Raw genomic sequence first — 17,982 nt, forward strand, 5'->3', positions numbered from 1 at the left:
CTGAAATAAAGTAAATGATATATAATAAAATATATACAGCTGGAGTAGTTTAAAAAAAATAATTTCAACATCACACTTTACACGGTCAGAAAACCAGAGGATGGCACAATATATGACAAGTAACATTTTATAACAATTTTAAAGACATAAAAACAACTTTAGATTTTCTCTATTTAACCTTTAGACTGTAAGCTTGTTTGAGCAGGTTCTCATCAACTTAGCATTCCTGTAACATTTTGTAATTGTCTCATTTATTTTTTAATTCCCCCCTTTTATAATATTGTAAAGCACTGCAGAATAAGTTGGCCAAAAAAAATAATAACTGTTTCAGGATAAGGAGTATGTCAAATGTAGTTATATCTGGTTATTAATCACTATATCTATATATCAAAAAGTGAACTACAACAATTCAGCAGGAAAAATAACTGACAGTAACTATTTAAAAATAGCAGTGGCTTTACAAGAGTTGCTGACCTTGTTTAAGTCTTCATTGATTGTTTTAGCTGCGGGAAAGTAAAACTCTTCAGATCCATTCATTATATTTCTCCTCTTCTTCACGTATTTTTCTACCGCATTGTCTGCTCATAGCTTCTAACTCCCACTTCAAATGCAATACTCACTGATAAGTGAGGTCACTTGTTACATAGCAAACCCCTACCTTCTTTCGGGAAATAGATACTTATATTCTTTCTCTAATGAACTACCGGTAACTCAATTTATTTATAGAGAAAGAAAACTAAGTTCAACTAGTAAAATATGTGTGCTAATTAAAAAAAAAAAAAAAAAAAGTAAGGAACCCAGAGTACGCTGAAGAGTGCTATGGTAGCTTCAAATAATATGAAAATGCAAAAAAATATATATATATATCATTACTCCATAGGTCCTCACAGTCATATTGAATATATGTGGTTTGTGGCGCGAAATGCGTAAGTTAGACATGGAGGAATACTCTGTCATTTTTTGTATATTCTATTCGTTACTATACCGATACACTATTGGTTCTGGTATTTTATACTTTTCAAACAAGGTTAAAGGCACACTAAGCTGTGTTCCTGGAACTTTAGCTCCCCTTGCCTCCTCCCTCCCTCCTCCCCCGCCACAGTGAATGAAAAGTTAAAAACAATCTATTTTCTTACATGACCGCAGTGCTAATGTCCCTTGGCGCTGGGTCACGGCTCTGCCTCCTCCAACGTCACTCGACTGGTAGAATCTTAGTGGTGCAATGTAAACATTCCAGTTTCTCTAACACGGCATTGTTTTACATTGCAACACTAAGTTCAATAGGCACACTATACCCAGATCACTTAAATAAAATAAAACCAATGAGCAAAAAAATAAAACTGTCAATTACAGTAAACTAATACTAGTTTAAATCAAAGCAGGAGTCCTCCAGCAGTTGTAGTGCCATCAGACAAAATATTAAATTATATTAAAGGGACACTGTAGGCACCCAGACCACTTCAGCCCATTGAAGTGGTCTGGGTGCAAACATCCATCACCCTTAACCTTGCTAGCGTAATTATTACAGTTTTTATAAACTGCAATAATAACCTCTAAGGGTTAAGTCATCCTCTAGTGGCTGTCTTGAGGACTTCTTAGATGACTTTTGGTCGTCTAAATGACGCTGGACGTCCTCACACAATGCATGAGGACCTCCAGCGTCTCCGGAATCCCCAAAGGAAAGCATTGAATAATGCATGCGCATTAGGTCTGCCCCGTCGGCGGGGGAGGAGTGTGGGCAGAGCCTGACTCAGTGCCAAGGGGTATTAACCGCTTTAGCGATGTGGGATGAGGGGCGGGAGGCAGGGGGGCACTTCAGGATTCTACAGTGCCAGAAAAACAGGTTTGTTTTCCTGGCACTAGAAAATCCCTTTAATTCATCAATCATCATTACCAAGTTTCTAAGTTATCTGGGACATTTTGTATATTATTTTGTACTTGTATTTTTGATTAATTTGTCATAACTTTATACTAATATTGTAAAGCGCTGCGGAGTAAGTTGGCGCTATATAAATGCCAATAATAATAATAGTAGATAATAGATACAATATAATTAGATATCAGATAGATGTAACTCCCGTAATGACAATTTGAATACAGATAAATAATAAATAAAAATAATAAAAAATGTAGATCATTTGCTTGTATAATCACACAACAGAACAAGTCTATTGATCAAAGTCAAGGATAACATAACACAAAAATTACAAATAGCAAGACAACATACAAGTATTTAAGTATATGGTATTATTTATAAATACATATTCCCGCTTTTCATAGAACAGCTTGCACAAATATATAATTTGACACACAGATAACGACTATTCATTGGATGTTTAATTGCACTGTCAATCAGATTTTCCTACACACTCTAGTTTATGTTATGCTGATTGACATATTCATTATTTGGCGATGATCCCACCCAGTACTTATATAAACCGGTTACCATCAGGAACACAGCAGATTTACAAGAAGAGATGCCAGTTACTTACAGGTGGTCCTAAAAAAAAGAGAACAAAAGAAAAAAAAGAGAAAAGAAAATTAAATTATATAAATATTTCTATGTGAAAATTCTCATTAACAAATACTATTTTGACAATGGTAAATATAATATAATGGTAAGTTTAATAAAATGTAATAATCAAACAATTATTATAATTAATTATTAAATCATTATATAAAACAATAATAAAAAAAATAATTAATAAAATATAAATTTTGCTTCTGATACTTCAGAAAGGGCAACACTTATAACTGTGATGGACAGCCACAATAGAGGGTCTCTGTTCCAGGGTACAAGTAAATACAATTCAGACCTCGAAAAAACATTATTGCTAAATATAGGATAAGTCAACATAATATAAAAAATCCTGGGGAAGTGACAATCTCCCCCGTAAGCTAAAGCAAGAAGGGTGTTATTAATTAAATTAGTTTTTTATAAATCTGTCAATTAAAGTATTAATTGGCAGTAGATGCTCACAATGATTTGATTTAAAGCTGCATACAATGTAAGGCAATCAGTAAGCACAATATACTAAACATTGTCCCTAAGTCTTTTACATTTTAAAGTACACATCGTTTGCTTGCTGAGTTACATGACTTATGTTCGGCAAAGGGATGTTAGGATAACGTGTTCCTCTCTCTAATTAGAAACACAGCAAATCTTAACAACATATTCTCTTTCCATTGACACATTATATACAGAAGCAGCCAGAAGATATTAATAAAATAGACACAAATTGTCCTTCGCATTCTCATTGTGATTTATTTTCTCGCAACTTGACCAACATGACTAAACGCTAGTCACTATTCCTCTCCACCTGATGTTATACATATGTAACTAGTAAATAGACACATTTTTCACTCTAGTTAAATAGAGGCTGCTCCCTTGATATCCGGGCTAAGCTCTATATAAGGACTTGTTCACTAAATCCCCAACACATCTTCGTTGAAGGTCGTTGGCTCACACAGAGTAATCAGTTGCATACTTCAGTTTCGTATGGCAATGGGGAGTACATTTGGTGCTTTAGAAACATTGTAGAATAATTACAGTTAAGCAGTGGACCTCCAGGCATTGTAGAAAACTCATGTGGCTTAAGAGGTCTTAACCAAACCCTGCATTTAGTTAGAGCTTTATTATTTCTATCTGTTGTAGGTAAAACAGTTTTGGCAATTGGTGAGTTCGTCCAGACAGACAGAAGGGTAGCTATCCCATGACTGAATGGGAATCCAAACAAGATTCAGATCTATTTTTCTTCTTGAAAAGTGCGTGGAAGAAAGTAAAAAACTGTAGGTATTGAGCAATAACCCAGGCTGAGAGGGAGATGATAAAATGGGCTTTGTGGAATGTGGAAGATAAGGTTGGGATTATGAATGAGCATGCCATATCATAATAATTTGGGCACGTGGCAAAGTAATATCCTAAATTTGTCCTGGTTTTAGCTACAGCCTTATAGATTAAATAAATATATTAATTCCACTAGCTGGGGCACTGTTAGAATTAGTAGTCCCAGGGCAAGTTATGATAAAAATGCCCCTTATCTGGCAATCAGCAGATACAACGTAATACTAATAATGCCTTTTATCCAATTACCTCGAGGGGTTTGGTATTATTACAAAATTAAACCACGGAATTTAACAACATCTACTGATGTCCTCAGTCTGAAAGAGCATGTGTCAAATTGATCTTTTTTTACCCATGATTCATCAGAATTATCCACTTTTAAGTTTACTATGGATCCACCTCAACTTCTCTGATCAACAAGTTGTTGGTTTTTGTTATTTTAGTTAATAGATTTTAAGAAAAAAAATATATTTTATCAACACTTTTGAACTGTTTTTGTCCACCCTGATATATATCATCTGCATGTTATGTTGAAGTCAAGAGTCTATGGAATACATGGAATATATACCAGCGCACAATTCTTTAGGGAGCATCTCATTTGAGCACAACAGATAAAAATCAAAAGTGACTCTGTTCACCAAACGACAAGTTTTTAATCAAATTTTGAGTCAAGTTTAGTTTAAGTTGGCTCTTTCAACTTGACCTAATTTCAAGTTATTCACCAAAAAAGAACACCCAAATCTGTCTGAAAAGAAAGATCTTATAATTTGAATTGTGATTAATATTTGAGCAGTTACCAAACATCAAGCTGAGCTACGTGAGATGGTTGCATATGAAAACTCTACTAGCTGAATGAGCTGAGTGTGGGCAAATTAAGCCCCATGTCAGTACCACAAGGTCATTCTTTATTTTTTACACATGTGGCTGTCTGATCTTAACTTCCTGTCTCCCTATAGATAAATCATTGATGTAGTAGAATTTTAATTATCTTCTGCTGCTGTAACATTTGATTGATGGCTGATGTCAGTCTAAGGTTATTTAATTTTTAGATAAAAGGAGGGCTTAAGCACAGGATGCTATTTAGCATTTAAAGTTTTGTTGGATTGCATAGAGAAGAACAGACGTCAGTAAGGTAAAACAGTCCATGCATTTACGCAACAAGAATGGAACCGGGACAAAGCAGAAATGAGGAGACAAAATAATCTATAACTGATCTGGTAGGTGTTGTTTATAAAATAATTGTAATGGACCTTTTGAAGGGTCTCAAGATCAATCTCTTTAAAAAGGTACAAAGTATGCTTGTTATATCACCACTTACAAGTATCAAAATACAACACAGGATATATTTATATATATACACATACATGTGAAGACAAACTTTTTGTAAAATTTTATCTGAGATGCCCATTGCAGTGTAAAAAGCCATTTCCGATTCATTATTTTTTGTCCAGAGCAAAATATGAACCTTAAAGGGTTAATTCATGCAGCCACTTTTGTGCCAAGCGTAATAATGAGGTTTTCAGGCCATTCCACAGCGCGTGCTTCCATACCATGTTAGAAATAAAGAATGCGTAAGCACAAAAGCTGAAGCACATCACTCGTGTCACCTTAAAGAATGCTTAATAGAGAAATAATACAATACCTTTTTCCCCATTATGTCCTCTCTTGCCCCTTGCTCCGGGAGGCCCTAGTTTGAAGAAAGTCAAGCAGTTAGGGCGTATTTAAATCACATTCTGCTGGGAGGGCATACACTGGAATGGTGAAAAGTTAATTGCATACTCCTGGATTTTCCACAGTGGAAAAAGCTTTACATCACATGCATGCCTTAGTACCCATTGCTTTTTTTTTTTTTTTAATTACACCAATTATTAGGCTTGATGGATTTGTGATGTAAATAAATAGATGCATGAATGAACCCTTTAAGCATTCTTTGTAAACTGCTTGATTGTAAAGCAAACAAACAAGCTTGTGATGCGCTAACACTTTATTATTCTTTACAGCGCTAAAAATGGAGGTAGACAAAAATGTATGACTTTTAAACATCACTATATATGTAAAATTGCTTTATATTTGCCTTAATTTTCTTTCAATGTTATCGCTTAACAGAATTATTTTCATTATCACATCTATTTGTTGGTGGAACTCTATTTATAACACAAAGATTATGTTTTTTTCTTTTTTTCTTTTTTTTTAATTTACAAAATAGTATTTTTTACAGTTTAATTAAAGAAAAAAATGCCTTTTATTTACCATGATGTACATTTAATTTCACATTAATATTATTATTATTTTTTATTATTATTTTATTGACTTTATTAAACATTTAATTGCGTTAGGCAGCTGAATTCCAAAAGCATAAAAGGCACCTGCGGGTTTAACACCGGGGGAACAACCATGTTCCCTACAAGGCATTTATATAGCTACCAAAATTGAAATAGCAAAACAGGAACACTTTTTTTTTTTTTAAGAGCATGACTGTAATGTATTATTGGAGGTGGCCAATATAAGAATTTGTATGTGATTTCATGATCTATTTATAGCAAGCCATGTAATTGAGTAAGTCATTTGGAACAAGAACAAAGTACTTTGTTTACGCAATCTAATTTGTAAACACTTTCAGTGATTTTTAAAAGTTAGTACTTTATGATGATGTGAAAATAATCCAAAACACAGATTATAAACAACATATGGGGCATTTTTTAAGACTCTTTTCAGAGTACATACTTCTCCAGTGTTCTAGGCTTAGTACAACAAGCTTGGTTTGGAACCAAAATGGTTCTAAAATCTATTACAAGGCACATGCTGCAAACTTAATTAATATATTATGGTTGAAAATCAACAGAGTTTTAATATAAAATTATGTTATTGGATTAAAGAGTAAAGGTTATTTTTCTGTGGCACTCTGTCAACCATTGCAGATGTACACTGCTCATGCTGAGATTAAATGCTCTATCCCGTTACTTGAGTGCTAAGAAGCAAATGATTTATTTCACTTTCCAAGAATTTTGAGTTCACATATAAATTCTACTGGCTCATTTACAGATCTTCCTTTGGTGGCACTGGCTTATTCACAAAGTACTTATTATGTGCATGTGTAATCTCATATAAAGCAGCTGATTATGCAATCACTATGGTGGAAAGGGGGTTCAGAACAATTACAACTGTAGATAGCGGATTGATTATGTAAGTGAGTAATTCATACAGAACAAGTATAACATATTTAAATGTATTTATTTGTACAAACCGATTTATACACTAATTTACAGAAATTTAATCAACTTAAAGGGACACTATAGGCACCAAGACCACTTAATCAAATTGAAGTGGTCTGGGTGCCGTGTCCTTTGTTCCCATAACCCAGCCACTAGAGGTGCTTCCTGCAGTTTCACAGAGTTTAATTATTTTTTCTAGCCCTCTATCCACTGGGGCAAGGGAGAGCTTGTGGCAGAGGGACTCTATAGTGTTAAGAATACAGCTTTGTATTCCTAACACTTTAATGTTCCTTTAAGGTCCGTATTGATACTGTGGAGCTTTGGGATGCATTCATGTACACTAAAAATTCTGTGCACCTGGAAATTAATAGTATCTAAAAAAAAAAAAAAAATATTTGACATCAGGGGGAGGTATTTACTAATGTACTATTCATAAATAATGCATATGAACATTTTTTCTTCACTATAACACTACCGGAATTAAATAAATAAAATAAAAATTAGATGGAATGATTATTATTGTAATCCTTTTTCCCAAACCTGTTCATTTTTAATTTTTTTAAAAAGTTTTTATTCATATCCAAAAAATATATTGTAAATTGTTGCCGTTCTAGTTTCTTCAAATATTATACATGAATGTGATTATTTGACGTCAATAGGACGATGAGAAACAGTGCATCTTGCTGCAAACCATTCAATATTGCAACCTCTGCAAAAACTTTCCTGTAGTCAAAACTGGGAAATGAAGTAATTTGCTAGAAATGGGCCATTCAGACACATTTCCATTGGCAAATCATCCATTTAAAAAAAAAAAACAAAAAAAAAAAAACGAACAATATTGCATTAAAGGCTCCTCATTCAATTGATTGGTTAAACACAACTAGGGTTTTAAGAAGTGTCTCAGAAATTGCAGAGGAGTTTAAAGCAAATATTTTTTTATCCTTCAAGATGTGATCTGCAGTTAAAAAATTTGCTAATTTTCCTGCCAAGTAACAATCACACAATATCGTTCTCACCATTTCCATTGCATGGAAAATCAATGAAGGCACAGATGTACAACAGTATAAAACACTTAAATTTTCTAAAGCTCAAGCACAGAGTTCAAACAAACATTTAATAATATATGCCTACATGCAACTACTATTTTTAAAACACTTGAATAAACAGAAATCAGTGAACGGCTTGGCAAGTATTCTTTGTTTTTGTGGTGTTTATTTATGCAGCTGCTGCATATATTCTGCAATTACAAATACTAGAAATCGGAATTATTATTTATGTTCGTTTTTTTGGTATCAAAATCCTTTTTTTTTTCGGCCCAAAAATCTCTCTACCTCCTACTATTCTAGATTTCGAAATGTGAAATGCACAATTGTTTAAAGAAGGAATCAACAGGGACATTCATGAACACCATTCATCACATCGAATATAATAAAGAATAATTGTGTTTTCAGTATTCTGAATTTAAATAGTCTGGGAGTGTGTAGCCTTGAGGCAACATGCAACAAATGTATCCACAAAATGTCCTGCTTCGAGAAACAGGTGCAGAAGGGTAAACTCAATAAAGCTCTTATAATTCAGATAAAGGACCTCGTTCTATCTAAGGCCTACCAAAGGAACCATTTTTCATACACTATAAATATGTTCGAACATGTTATACAAAATTCAGATTAACAATGTTTTGTTTTGAAAAGACGCCATATGTCTATGCGTGTAAACGGCACCTTCACTAGATACCTCCTGCCATGCATACTAACCAAAATATCTTTTCAAATGACCTCCAACCTCTAGTTCAGAGTCGGCATGGAGAGAAACAAAACAGAGGGATCAGAGGGGTACGGAAAAAACATATCTGTTATTTGATTCCTACTCATGGCCCGGGGCCTTATCTTAAAATGGTGAAAGAAATATGGGAAAGGCAGAGAGAAACAAACAAAAGTTAATTAAACCAGATACTATAACAAGAGGCCTAGTTCCAAAGTATTATACAAAAGGAAAGGATACAAAGAAAAATAACATGAAGAATATGATATATTTAAAGAGGATAAAATATTATGAAGCTCTAGAAAGTTAAAAGCAGAATATGGGTCAGATTTTTTTTTTTTTTTTATTGTTTTGTCCATCATACAAAGCACAGAAGGCAAATTCCAGAACTGCACTGGAACTTATTCCAGTGTGAACTTTTATTTAATAATTAATTACATTAACACCTTAATGATCACATTATTAATCCCTTAAGGATCACAACCTGGTCATTAAAGAAGCCACTATGGAATGTTCTACTTATTACAGGTTTGAAACTCTTATACAGGCCCTGTGATCATTCATTGAACAAGACATCCCATTTTGCTATAGTATGTTTAATTGCTGGTTTGTTATGACTGAATTATTTGGTCATTGATCCTAAAAGAGTTAAAACATTATTGATAAAGCTCAGAGAGGAATGGCTTTGTTAGGAGACATGTTTTAAAGTGATACTTGATCTTTAAAATAAATGTATTGATCCTAAAATGGAAGATCTTGCAGGTGCTTGAGATCTTATTGACCGTCTATATCAAGCTACTGTCTTGTACTCATTGTAATGCTTGTAGTATCACTAAAATTGAATTTCATAATTAAAGTAGACTATTAATCTATATCCATGACACGTATTATATTTATGTATTTAGGATAGATAGATAGATAGATAGACAGACTTAAACATTAGTTTATATGAGCAACAAAGGCTATAAGAAGATTGTCTTTATTGTCTAACCTTTTAATCTTTTGTTCACAATATACACAAAAATAGTATGCTCTCATGGATATCAAACAATTGCAAACACATCACAGGTTTATCCAAAGAACAAACAAACATCTTTGTTAAATATATGTGTGGCACAATTATTGTCACTTCTATGAAATCATATGAGAAAAATATATTTGAAGTACATTCCCATTGATAGTTTACATTTTTTAGTACACCTAGGTGATTAGAAACAGGAAATTGTTCAACCATAACTTCATGTTTAACAGGGGAAGAAATATGAGGTAACGCATAGTCCAAATCCTCTTAGTCATTCAAAACAATGAGTAAGTGTCACGGGAGTAGTACCCCAACACGCAGGAAAGAGGAAACGAACAAAAGATGGATCAGAAAGACGTATTACTAAGCCTAAAAATGGCCAGACTTAATGTATTAAATTAGCAAGAATCAAGGTCAAGAATAAATCAAGGTCAAGACAAAACCAGTCAGGATACCAGAAATCACAAGTCAAATACGAAGCCGAGGTTAAACACAGGAAATCACAAGGGAATCTCTAGGAGCACTAAATGAGGTTTTAACTAGAAACCACGATACGGCAATAAATGGAGGCTAAAACAAGCCTAATAGGCTTTAAAAGAGTTCCCGTTGGTCCATGTCATATCTGCGACCCCAAAGAGCATTGGGTCGCCTAGATGACGTTTAAGGTCATGACATCATGGCACAATATTTTATTAGGTAAGTTTGTGACAGTTAGACCAAGGAATGTAGCTGTGATGTGTGGCAAGAGGTTGTTGAGCTTCACAACATAGGAAATGGCTATAACAAAATAGCAAAATCATTGAAAATGCCTATTTCCACCATCAGTGCAATAATTAAGAAGTTTTGTTCAACTGGAAATGTTACGAATCAAGCTGGAAGAGGATGAGTGTCTACATTCCAGGTTGGTTAAAGTGGTCATAAAATCTTCAAAGATTACAGCTGAAGAACTGCAGAAGTTAGTTGTGTCATGTGGTCATAAAGTTTCCAAAACTACAGTCCAATGTCACCTACAAGTTGTTTGGAAGGGTTTCAAGAAAAAAGCCTCTACTTTCATCTAAAAACAAACTCAAGCATCTTCAGTTTGCCAGACACTACACTCAGTTCTATGGTCAGATGAAACCAAAATATTACTTTTTGGCAATAAACACCAGAGGTGGGTCCGGAGCACAACGAGATGCAGACATATGGAAAAGTACCTCATGCCCACTGTTGAATATGGTGGTGGCTCTTTAATGTTTTTCTGCCAGAGGACCTGAACATTTTGCTAGCATACAAACACACACACATACACACATACACACACACACTCACACTTTTAATACACCAGATTGTGAGAGAAAAAAAAGATAAATTGTAAAGCGCTACAGAATTTGTTGGTGTTATATAAATATAATAATTATAATCTACTGAAATACAGGAAATGCTTAACATGTTGGGCATTTTTCACTTTGTTAAAAATATGTTCTCAAGGACATCGCTGTTTCTCCTTCTCAAGATGCCCGCAGTATTTATGCTGCTGCCAGCTAGAAAGGTGTGCTAATGAAAACTGCTGGTTAGGTGGACTTTGCTTTAATGCAGGTCTCAAAATGATAATCGCATATCAAAGACAGAGGAGGAATACTAAGCCTTTTATGAGATACAAATGATTTTCAGAGAGCTTCTGTCTCAGCTGGCTGTCTGTGAAGCAAGGCTGCTATTACATCACGTAGAAAAGACACTTCAAGTAAGCTGCGTCTTTTGATGTATAGTTAAAGGTTTATTTTAGTTTAACTTGGCATCTTGTTTGCAACAAATTACTGCTTCTGATCTCAAGGTCTTAATTTACATGAAGGTGGTAGAAGAAAATTATATTCTCATTCAGAGCTCACAGCAGGGGGGCGCATGTAAATAAAAAATAATATTCTTTTTTAGCCTGAAAGAATCGACAAACAAGTTGCTATCGGCAGCTATACAACATCTGAGTTTCTTCAGGTCGACTACTTCGTAAAATGTTTATGGAGCTAAGATACTATCCCTGCAGTCTTCATTTTAAATGTATTGTGTAGCTTGCTTTAAAGGGCATTAAATGAGAGCTTGGAGCTCTGCCTTCAAGCCCTGTCATTCATAGACACAAGAACCACTGAAGGCACCCAGACCACGTCATATCAACAAAGCCTTTTAGTTGTAACCCTGTAATGTAAAACATTGCATTTTCATAGTAATGGCAAGATTTCCATTGCCTAGAGGCTGTCTTCCTGACAGCCATTCGAGGTGCTTCGCTGTGAGTACTGCTGGATCAGTGCTGTGACTATTCAAACTGCATGTGCCTTTTAAAGAACTTTTTAATTTAAATCAACTACAAACTGCAATTTGTATTAAAAATAAATATCCACACGCAACCACCTTTTATTACAACCAGAACTCGGTTCATAAAGAACTATGTTAACTCTCTGCATTTTTAAGACCAGTATTCCGTACAGACATATCTTGATAGTAGCACAAATTGTCCAACACTAAGCATTATACATATGTTTAATGATTTTTTATTCCGGCATTAGATTCCTAGTTTATGCATTAAACTCTGGCAGCCACTGCACAATTACACCCAATGTAAATAAACCCTAGAAATGTGAACATGAAAGCGTCCAGGTTTATAGAGCTGTCTACACATGTCCACAACAAATTTCACAAATAATTTTGCTACAACAATGCCTTGCTCCTATATGACTGTTATCACTTTTCCAAGGCTATTTTATATTAATTTAAAAAAAAAAGTGAGATGAGAGGGACCATGGGAAGGGTCCCTCTACCCTTCATGGAGCTCTCCAGGCAGTGTCACACAAGGGATATGAAAAACAAAGGGTTAACTTTTAGTGCTATATTACACAGAGTACCTAAGGTTTTTAAAGTGTTCCCTTACAGACACCTAAAATACAATAGTAAAAAAGAAAATAAAAAAACCAAAGGGAAAAGCTGTGTTGTTTACCACAAAGTGATAATAAAAAATAATACAAACTGGATAACGTAGGTGTATTCTGCCTTAGATATATATCTATAGGAAGAAATATAAAAATATATAGTGTAATACCATTAACACATATATAGGGTTGGGTAGTAGACATGGGCGTAGGAACCGGGGGGGATGGGGGGGACGTATCCCCCCCAGCAAATCATGCGGGGGGGACAGGTAATGGGGAAATCCCCCCCAGCTCCGCCGGCCCCCCTTTTGCTGCAGCCGCCCGAGCGCTCTGCAGAGAGCCTCAGGCGGCTGCAGCTCTGCCCGGGCTGGTGCGTCCATGAGGGCTCACCGCCCGGGCGCAGCCAGAGGAGAGGGGCTGACAGGAGGGAAGCGCTCAGCGCTCCCTCCTGTCACTCCCTCAATGTAGCGTGGCCGAGCGCGGTATAGTCCGCCGGTACAGGGAGCATCTGTCTCCTGTACCCGGCCGGACTAAAAGGAAGTGAACACTGAGTGTGCACTTCCTGTTAGTCCGCCGGATACAGGAAACAAAAGCTCCCTGTACCCGCGGACAGTACACAGCTCGGCCACGCTACAACACAGGTAGGGGAGGGGGGAAGAAAGAAACAGGGAGGGAGGGGGGGGGAGATAAAGAAACAGGGAGGGGGGGAGATAAAGAAACAGGGAGGGAGGGGAGAGGATAAAGAAGCAGGGAGGGAGGGGGGAGGATAAAGAAGCAGGGAGGGAGGGGGGAGGATAAAGAAGCAGGGAGGGGGGGAAGAAAGAAACAGGGAGGGGGGGAAGAAAGAAACAGGGAGGGAGGGGGGGTAAAGAAACAGGGAGGGGGGATAAAGAAACAGGGAGGGAGGGGGGGGATAAAGAAACAGGGAGGGAGGGGGGATAAAGAACAGGGAGGGGGGATAAAGAAACAGGGAGGGGGGAGAGGATAAAGAAGCAGGGAGGGGGGGAAGAAAGAAACAGGGAGGGAGGGGGTAAAGAAACAGGGGGGATAAAGAAACAGGGAGGGAGGGGGGATAAAGAAACAGGGAGGGAGGGGGGATAAAGAAACAGGGAGGGGGATAAAGAAACAGGGAGGGGGGAAAGAAAGAAACAGGGAGGGAGGGGGGAAGAAAGAAACAGGGAGGGAGGGGGGGGAAGAAAGAAACAGGGAGGGGGGGAGAAAGAAACAGGGAGGGGGGATAAAGAAACAGGGAAGGAGGGGGAGGATAAAGAAACAGGGAGGGAGGGAGGGAGGGAGGAGGGATAAAGAAACAGGGAGGGGGGATAAAGAAACAGGGAGGGAGGGGGGATAAAGAAACAGGGAGGGAGGGGGGATAAAGAAACAGGGAGGGAGGGGGGATAAAGAAACATGGAGGGGGGGATAAAGAAACAGGGAGGAGGGGGTAAAGAAACAGGGAGGGGGGATAAAGAAACAGGGAGGGAGGGGGGATAAAGAAACAGGGAGGGAGGGGGGGAAGAAAGAAACAGGGAGGGGGGATAAAGAAACAGGGAGGGGGGGATAAAGAAACAGGGAGAGGGGGGAAAAGCAACAGGGAGGGAGGGGGGATAAAGAAACATGGAGGGGGGATAAAGAAACAGGGAGGAGGGGGTAAAGAAACAGGGAGGGGGGATAAAGAAACAGGGAGGGAGGGGGGGATAAAGAAACAGGGAGGGAGGGGGGGATAAAGAAACAGGGAGGGAGGGGGGATAAAGAAACAGGGAGGGGGATAAAGAAACAGGGAGGGAGGGGGGATAAAGAAACAGGGAGAGGGGGGGAAAGCAACAGGGAGGGGGGTGATAAAGAAACAGGGAGGGAGGGGGGGGTAAAGAAACGGAGGGAGGTGGGGATAAAGAAACAGGGAGGGGAGATAAAGAAACAGTGAGAGGGGATAAAGAAACAGGGAGGGGGGATAAAGAAACAGGGAGGGGGGGATAAAGAAACAGGGAGGGGGGATAAAGAAACAGGGAGGGAGGAGGGGGATAAAGAAACAGGGAGGGAGGGGGGAAGAAAGAAACAGGGAGGAGGGGGGATAAAGAAACAGGGAGGGGGTAAAGAAACAGGGAGGGGGTAAAGAAACAGGGAGGGAGGAGGGGTAAAGAAACAGGGAGGGAGGGGGGATAAAGAAACAGGGAGGGAGGGGGGGAAGAAACAGGGAGGGGGTGGGGAAAGAAACAAGGAGGGGGAAGAAACAGGGAGGGGGGGAAAGAAACAGGGAGGGGGGAGAGAGGGGGAGAAAGAGTGACAAGGGAGGGGGAGAAAGAGTGACGAGGGAGGGAGGGAGGGGGAGAAAGAGAGTGACGAGGGAGAGAGATTGACACACAATCATGCCACCCTTACACACACAGAAACACACAATTCATCCTTACACACACTCGATGCACCCCGTGCACACACACACACAATCACACAATCATGCAATCCTTACACACACAGAAACACACAATGCATTCCTTACACACACTCAATGCACCCCGTACACACACTCAATGCACCCCTTACAGACGCACACACTGCATCCCGTACATACACAGAATCACACCTTGCAGCCCTTACACATACAAACACAGATTCACACAATGCATTCCTTACACACATATCAGGACATCCCCTACACACTCCACCCCCTGTGAACAAACTCATTGGTGGAACGTGAAGGTGGACCCTGGGACCCAGACCTTGAGCTGTGTAAAGGGCCCCCCAAAAATGGAGCTGCTTCCCGTTCTCACAGAACATTGATTTTTGGGACCAGTTACAAACAGCCTCCAGAGAGCCTGTTCTACACCAGACCAGTGGAGCCAGACGGCAGCTAGAGCCCATCGCCATCCTCATCTGGTTGTAAGTAGGCAATCTAGTATATTATTCGTGGCACTAATCTCTAATTTACCTCACATTAAAGAAACACTATAGTCCCCAGAACCACTGCAGCTTAATGTAGTGGTTCTGGTGTCTATAGCCTGTCCCTGCAGGCCTTTTAATGTAAACACGGCGGCACTCCAGCACTGGCGTTAGTTAACATGGCAGAAAAATAATTGGAAAGGGTTAGGGGGGCTACTAATAAGGATAGGGGGAGAGGGGTAGGTAGAAAAATAATTGGAAGGGTTTAGGGGGCTACTAATATGGATGGGAGGAGGGGGGAGGTAGAAAAATTATTGGAAGGGGTTAGGGGAGTACTAATATGAATGGAAGAGGTAGGGTGGGTTCTAATATGCATGGAAGGGGTTAGGGGGTACTAATATGCATGGAAGTGGTTAGGGGGTACTAATATGCATGGAAGGGGTAGGTGGGGTTCTTTTGTGCATGGAAGGGGTAGGGGTGGTTCTAATATTCATGGGAAGGGTAGGGGTGGTTCTAATCAGGAGGATCCCGGCGCTGTATCTGGGTAAGTAAAACCCCTTCCTTGTAGTGACCCTTTAATGTTATTATTTAATCAATTATATAGCGACTGCAAATTCCGTAGCGCTGTACAATGGGATAAACAACTCCTAGTTTTAGAATATACCCGGCGAGTAAAAATGCTATCCCCCCCAGATTTTTTGGGGTTCCTACGCCCATGGTAGTAGAGAACTCACAAGAATTAATTATTGAAGTGTGAGGGACCTCCAGCGATGCAATTCTGGATAGAAAGTAACAAATCTTCTTGCCCAAATGTTTCAAAGCAAAGACAGCATGTCTCCACACCAAGGTGGTATCCACGTGTGTCAGCCAGTACAATCACAGCAGAAAGTTGCAAGCAGCACCAGCAACAATAAAATAAAAATAAAAGTTCATATGAACAAGTAAACAGCTCCAACGCGTTTCGTCCTCTTCTGGACTTCCTCAGGGATGTGTAACACTGCTGTACTTTTGCGCATGCGTAAGAATTCAGTATTGAGGTCTATGGATAATTTAGCAAGACTAGTGGTTCCTCCATAGACACAGCTAATTACTTGCAACCATCACTGGTGATGGTTGGGGAATGACACTTAGACTCCAATCTGAGTCAGGCAGAGGAGAAATACAGAGACAAAGTAGTCCCAACCCAGTCAAAGTAGTCCCAACCCAGAGACAAAGTAGTCCCAACCCAGTCAAATTCCAACCCAGTCAAGAGATCGACAGAGACAAAGTAGGGACTACTTTGTCTCTGTCGATCTCTTGACTGGATTGGAATTTCAGTGAAATTCCAACACCATCAAAATTAGTATTTCATAAAGATTCTATCTTCACGAAAAGATAATTTTCCATGGGAAGGGGGGCAACAGTGTTGAAAAGAGGTGCTAAGCTGTAAAATGGAAGGGGTCACCAGGAAAATGTGATGCTGAATCCACTGGTACTCTCCCCTAATACATGAGTACTTTTAAAATATTTTATTGGACTAAATTAGAATTGCAATTGGAATCTGCATACTACTCTGTTGCAGTTATAATGATAACCTGATTTTAAAAGGTCCTCGAGCACCAGGACTTCATATCTTTCATGCATTTGTTGCTAAGACCCCCGGTCTCATTTTTCTTTACTTTATTACAGTGGCATCTGCTCCAAAAAAATAACCACAGCTGTACACCCCTCCCATTCTTCAAACCTGACAAGAGGTTGTTATTTGTGTGTTTTCATGAATTTAAGTACCCATAGCTGTTGAATCTTTAACAACATTTTCTTAATTGTTGGTTTTTTTTTTGAGTTTAGATGGACACTCCATTGTGCTTTCCTTGTTTGGTTTATACAATTATGGAGATTTGTCTTCAATATCCTTTTGCCTTACTTCGGAGTCTAATTGTTATATATGAGCAATAATATTCATCTGCTTTCTCATGTTCAGCATCTCTAAAACCAGTTGATATCACTAATCCTTACTCAATTCCAAAGCACTCAGGTTTACTATTTCATTTGATTACTAGGCAGAGCCTTGAGGCAATATAAAGGCAGAAGGACCTTTCGAGCCTGTCTGATCCATATAAGCACACTTTTAATTAACTTTTACAAAGTAGTGCTCCTGGTATTCCCTGATGATGCTGAATTTGTTCCCAGAATATGATTTACCTACTGATGTACATCAGAAATGCTCCAAAACATTCCATGGGAAAGCATAAAAGTTACAAAACCATAACTAATTTACTAGAAGCCAGAAGCCACTGCATTTTTGCACACTCAAACTAGCCTAATTCTATGGCTAGTGGGACTATACATCAATTCCAACTAACAATGTGCGTGTTTCTCAGAAGTAAAATAAAC

The 17,982-nt window shown here is 38.3% G+C and overlaps 1 protein-coding gene across 1 annotated transcript in view; it reads right to left on the reverse strand.

Annotated features, from left to right (window-relative positions):
- Window positions 1-2,465: 2,465 nt before the first annotated feature.
- The window catches only part of LOC134574758 (collagen alpha-1(XIII) chain-like), a 103,786-nt gene continuing 88,269 nt past the window's right edge, over window positions 2,466-17,982 (reverse strand). The window contains exons 3-4 of the mRNA XM_063433849.1: window positions 5,487-5,531; window positions 2,466-2,500 (exon numbers count right to left, since the gene is read on the reverse strand). Of these exons, the coding sequence (XP_063289919.1) occupies window positions 2,466-2,500; window positions 5,487-5,531 (80 nt within the window). The remainder of the gene's footprint in view (window positions 2,501-5,486; window positions 5,532-17,982) is intronic.

This window comes from Pelobates fuscus, chromosome 10 (genome assembly GCF_036172605.1).
Source record: "Pelobates fuscus isolate aPelFus1 chromosome 10, aPelFus1.pri, whole genome shotgun sequence".
NCBI classification, from domain to species: domain Eukaryota; kingdom Metazoa; phylum Chordata; class Amphibia; order Anura; family Pelobatidae; genus Pelobates; species Pelobates fuscus.